This window comes from Impatiens glandulifera, chromosome 1, assembly GCF_907164915.1.
Source record: "Impatiens glandulifera chromosome 1, dImpGla2.1, whole genome shotgun sequence".
NCBI lineage: Eukaryota > Viridiplantae > Streptophyta > Magnoliopsida > Ericales > Balsaminaceae > Impatiens > Impatiens glandulifera.
Window position 1 is genome coordinate 161,535,219 of NC_061862.1, and position 6,000 is coordinate 161,541,218.

The 6,000-nt window shown below is 34.0% G+C and overlaps 1 protein-coding gene across 1 annotated transcript; it reads right to left on the reverse strand.

The window, feature by feature from the left end:
- Window positions 1-1,472: 1,472 nt before the first annotated feature.
- LOC124920526 (probable LRR receptor-like serine/threonine-protein kinase At4g29180) lies at window positions 1,473-5,416 on the reverse strand. The gene is made up of 13 exons (XM_047461025.1): window positions 5,149-5,416; window positions 4,547-5,057; window positions 3,950-4,437; window positions 3,720-3,855; window positions 3,562-3,633; window positions 3,410-3,481; window positions 3,274-3,345; window positions 3,017-3,174; window positions 2,721-2,923; window positions 2,508-2,634; window positions 2,352-2,414; window positions 2,095-2,278; window positions 1,473-2,017 (listed from the first exon to the last, which is right to left on the reverse strand). Exons 1-13 carry the CDS (start codon window positions 5,228-5,230, stop codon window positions 1,570-1,572), a joined length of 2,616 nt encoding a protein of 871 aa, XP_047316981.1. The 5' UTR covers window positions 5,231-5,416; the 3' UTR covers window positions 1,473-1,569.
- Between the last annotated feature and the right edge of the window lie 584 nt (window positions 5,417-6,000).

Genomic DNA, 6,000 nt, shown 5'->3' on the forward strand with positions numbered 1-6,000 from the left:
GAAATCTCGTCGATTCTTTAAATTATTGATCTTCAGTTTTAACAAACATAGAAATGAATGGATAAGAGTTATCAGATGCTTTAAAGACATTTACCGCCACCGTCCGCCACTAGTTGAACTTTGGTCTGATCATGGTACAATTTTTTTTAAGATAATTAATTACGAAGCGATAAGATGCAGTCTTCGACAGGATTAGAGTCAAGGTTGCCTACCGAGAAGAAGAAATATATGGAAGTATAACTGATCCAATAAAATAATAGATAACCTTTCGAATCGAAAATTTTCGGTTCGGATTTCCAGTCGAACTGTCCGGTCGGACCGATTTTTGACTGGTTCAAAAGGTAACGTATATAAGTTAAAAGATTGACCACCTTCAACCGTTTCGCGGTCTGGTCAGACCGATTGAACCGTCGATCAAACCATCGGTCGAACCGCATATTTTAAAACTATTATTTTGCATTCATATATCACCGGGTGAAATTTCGTCTTATAACACTTCAATCAAAAAATGAGAAGTAAACATTAGACTCCTATGTATTTTTCAATAAAGATAAATCGGGCTAATTTTATTAAAAAAAAATATGTATCCCACATTTTATGTTATTCAGATCAAGTCTATAAAACACGTTTAAACCCCGATTTATAACTATGAACAATAATATGTGAGCACGAGACATATTTATTTTATGTTTTAAATTGTTCTCTATATCTAATTAGGTTAGAAAACTAAAATATCAATATTAAAATATCATTTTTTTTTACTTTTATAATTTTTTAAATGAAAAATAATATTATAATAATTTAAATGATTAAAAATCTAAATAACTATTTTTTATCCAAAAAGAATTTTTTTATTTCAGTAAAATCCCCTCAAATGACCAACATCAAACAATCTGGTAACCTTTATCAGCCGGGTTCTATATTTTTACACTATCCCCTTTGATATATATATTTTTTTATAGGTTGAGATTTTAATTTGAAAATATATATTATGCACTTGATTCTTACACACTAAGGATGCCAATTATATATTTATAATTACAAGGGCATATCAAATTAATAAAAGTATTAAGAACATGATTATGTAGTTTCATGATATGATTATATTTATGAAATTTGGAGGTTAAAAGAAGCTGGAAGAAGTTAGGGATGTTGTTCTCTATAGAAACTATAAAAAGAAAGATTTCATTGAAAGATTTACCTCAAAATGACGCTTTCAATAGCCTAAAAGGATACATTTACTACTAATACGAAATAGTTGGTTGAATGAAGCGAGAAATCATTTATTCATCATCGGAATTTGTGTGTATTGTAGGTCTTATAAACCGATTTTATCTAGCCAATTCCATCGCGCAAAAATATCGCTCTTTTTTTAAACGATTAATGAATTGACTCAACAACAAAAACAAAAAAGAAAGATTAACTTTAAATTTTGGTCTACTAAAAAGAAACACACATCCAACACCAATATATAAAAACACTGAAATAACAATGAAGAGATGAATTGAATGAAGATGACATAGTGTAAAAAAATCTGATTAAGAAATTTTCACCTAGTATATAATAAACCTATCTTGGTTTCGGTAAAATCAAGGAAGAATCAATATCCAAAACACTGTAATCTCCAATCATACTATTAGTTAAACTGTCGGGAAATTCTGAAGTTCCATAATCTGTTGTTTTCGTTGTCTTTTCAGAGGGGGCATAAATTTCTAGAGCCTCTTTCAGCTCCACAACCACATGATCCATAGTAGGCCTCTGGATGGGATTGGTTGGAATGCAGCTCATGGCGATTTCGACAGCTTTCCAGACAGAGTTTATGTCTACATCTCCTTCTAGCCTTTGATCAACAATGTTGTCTATCTCCCCTTTTTCTAGCATGGGCTTCACCCACTGGGCTACATGTTCGTTGTCTTCGTTTTTTAATATAGCTGGTAGACCTGTTATTAGCTCTAGAAGAACTACCCCGAAGCTGTAAACGTCGCTCTTTTCTGTCAGTCTGTTGGTGAAAAAGTACCTGTAGATAATAGAATCTCAGTTTCCTAATCCACTCCAAGGATTTTTTTTTCTTTGAAAAGAATGTGAGTAACTTACTCAGGATCAAGATATCCGAATGTTCCAACCACATTAGTGGAGACGTGGGTTCCATCAGGGACCACTCGAGACAATCCAAAATCTGCAACTTTTGCCTGTAAGTTTTCGTTTAGCAAGATGTTGGCAGTCTTGACGTCTCTGTGAACTATGGGTGGTTTGCAGCCATAGTGCAGGTACTCCAAAGCTAACAAAAATATCATCAACCTTTTCAGAACTTAGTGAAGAAGAAAGTAATTCAAACACAAATTATAGCTAACCTTGGGCTGTTTCAATCGCTATCTGGAGTCTCTGTTTCCAGCTCAGGACAGGTTTATTAAGGTCTGCCATTGTAAATTAAATCCCATCATCCTTAAAAAATTCATTTCATACTTACAGTTTTCTTCGAAATGAAATTACTCAAAATGACAAGTTACCCGATAAATATTCTTGTAAGTTTCCATTAGCCATATACTCGTAAACTAATGCTGTTTCAGACCCTTGATCGCAGTAACCAACAAAAGGAGCCAAGTTCCTGTGATTCATACTTATCAAAAGTTCGGCCTGCAAAACAATAGAAAAATGGAAATCAGAAAAAAGTGGAATTTGCAGATAAAAGAAGGCTTCAAATGAGGTTTTGGTTGCATTGCCTCAGTCCAGAATTGATCTGATCCTTTGGATGACACAGAAAGCATTTTGACAGCAACTTCTTGGCCATCATCCAAGCAGCCAAGATAGACAGTTCCAAATCCTCCTTTGCCAACCACCTTATGGAAATTATTTGTCATGCTCACAATCTCGGCGTATGTAAATCTTTGGTTCTTTGATTTTACCAGCCTTCCAGGCATATTGGCTTTACATGAAAATATTATAGAAATTTAGTTCTTCATTCATATATATATATTTTAAAAAGAAGAACAATTATGGATCTAGTTGAAATGAACACCTTTTCGTCTTCTTTTTAGTATCAATAGTATAGCAACTGCAAGCACTGCTACCAGGAATGAAGCAATAGATGAAACTAATGGTACAACTATGTTACTGCCTTTCTTCTTTGCTCGAACACAAGAATCCGACGAGCAAATATTTGGATTTCCATCTATGCTGCAAGATGATATATTTTTGCAGAGTTTCAGATCAGATGAATTTGACTACTACACTTGATCTTTTCTTAGACTAGCAGAAAGAAAATACAAGTCAAACCTAAGCTGCAAAGATGTCTTCTCAGTGAGGGCTCTAGGCACAGAACCTTCCAGATTATTATTCCTTAAATTCCTGAAAAAGCAGAAAATTGTTCAACTCCTGTTTTTGTTTTTTTAACGAGAATTTGGTAACTTACAGAATGCGCAATTTGGAAAGATTAGATAGAAATTCAGGCACTGGCCCTGTCAGGTCATTGTTTGACAAATCCCTGTAAATGGAAGAACTACAATGAGCTTACCAGTATTATTTGGCTCAAGAACAGTCGTTGACATATATAAGGAGACTTACAAAATTTCCAATGATGTGAGCAATGAGAACGAAGCAGCTATTTCTCCTGTCAATCCACTTGAAGAAAGGTTCCTGTTTCAACCATCATAATTTTGCCAATTAGAATCTATATATTATGTATGATGGAATCAAGATTATAATAAGAATGATCCGCTCACAATGAAATTATCTGAGGCGAATTGCTATTTGAAGTGCAGTTGAGACCACCCCATGTCATGTTTAGTGGGACACATGGATCTCCTTGCCAATTTCTCTTTACTCCATATGCCAGCGAAATACTCACCATTGCATCAACTGAAATTAAAAATAACATAAAGTTTTGTATAAAAAAACTGGCAAAACACATCACCAAAAGAGGTATTGAATAATGAATGAAGCATATACATACTGTCATCTGGATTGGTGGGTGATTGTTGAATTTCTTTTTCCAAGTAAATCTCCATGGCGTTAAGAATAGGAGGAAGAGTTGATCGGCTTGTTTTCTGAATAGTCATCCATAGTTCTCCACCATTACCGCCACTAACAGGATTGTCTTTGCTAATAGTGGTTGTTTTCAGATAACTAGGAGTGACTGATTCCACCCATGGGATTTCATTCAGTAAGATGTCGAATTCTCTCAACTCTGTTGAATTCATTGCTTCCACTTCACAGAAATGCATATAAACATAAAAATTAGTGCCAGAGAAACCCTGGTCCCAGTAAAATCTCAGTATGTCACTAGAATTAACTGGTTCAACTGCATCTCTCATGACACGGATAGGCACTTTGTAATCACTACTATTCTGCGAGTCGATAGGGAAAAACGTGCTGACATACTTTGTCGGGAAAAAGGAAGCGTTGGAGGAACTCCATAGCCGACCAAGTTCATCTCCGTTCCTAAAATTTAAAAACAAATTCAAGAATTAGTGTTAATTACAATTTACAACAACCTCTTCCTTCAATAGAGAATCATATATTTGAAATTTGGAAGGATGTCGTGCTTCACCCGAGCAAGTCGCTATCACGACCTTCGAATCCCATATCAATCCGTCTGTATGGTGTCATCAAACCGGTCCTTGATTTGTAAATGAAATTGTTCAAATGCCTTAGCTCCAGTGCAGATATGAAAGGAGTTCCAGAACCAATATTTACAAGACAGACATGTATATTACTTGATGGGGATTCATATACAATCTCCGTAAAGCTAGATTGAGATGCATTGAAATTAAAAACAACGTCCCAAAGATTAGCACCGATGTACAAATGAAAGATTGGTTGTTGATTTCTTCCATCGTAATTACCATACAAGAACCAAGCTCTTACAATGTAATTACCACCCTTTCCAAATTGAGGATTCAATGTGTAGCAGTTCCTTGTTCCATTAGGGAAGCTTCTGAGACTGGTTAGTCTTGGATCAGTGTTTCCAGCCTTGTATTCATCTGCTATTTCATTGTTTACACCGGTCTTGACAAAATTTGAATCGGAATCTGATACGCCACAGTCTATGCTTAACATACCTTATTAAGACGTAAGAAATTGCCATTAATTTCAATTGAAGATCAAAAACTAAACCCCAGTGCCTAAATTTTTTCAGAAAAATGAATTTACCTGACTTATCCTGCCCTTGAACCAATGGTATGATGGAGAAAACACTGAACACGATGAACAGGAAGAGTTCCATTTGGATCATCTAGCTAGGTATGAAACTGATCTTTCCGCCTGTAATCTATAAATTTAGCTGTAAAAATGGGGGCTTTTCAGGAGGGAGGTTGGAGGAGTCGAGCTTTGACTTCGACTCTTTCCTGTGAAATAGTTGAATGACTTCCATGAGCCTCCCTTTCTTGAACAACATCAATAATACGGAGCCGACACGGAGTTGTATAAACAAAGAAATTCAAATTTTGAAGAGTGAAAATCAATCCATCTCATGAGCCCTACAGGGTGGAAGAAGAAAGAAGTAATTGAACCATAATGGTTATAAATTTAGGTATTCAAATCTTTGGGAAGTTATGATAAAGTTTGTATGTTACTTTCTTGATTAATTTTTGGTGTGTTAAAAGGAAATCACCGAACTTTTAATTATCGTATACGATTTGAACTATTATTATAATGATTTTTTTATATTTGCTTTAGAAAACTGATGAAATAGATTGGAGTGTTATTCGATTTTTTTAATGATCTGAAGAACCAAACATATGTTCAGTAACTTGTTTGTATTTTTTTTTCATGTCATATTTTATTGTCGTTCTTAAATAATTTTTATTATTTTTAATATACTTGAAACATTTAACAAATATATAAATTAATAGTAAGGACTATTTGTGGAAATGTGTTAATAATTATAAATGTTTAATTAAACTCATATCAACTAACCACTTTGAGTCCTAAATCATGTTTAAATGTCTTAAATAAAATTTTATATTAAAAAATTATTTATTAATTATTCAACAATATATATAG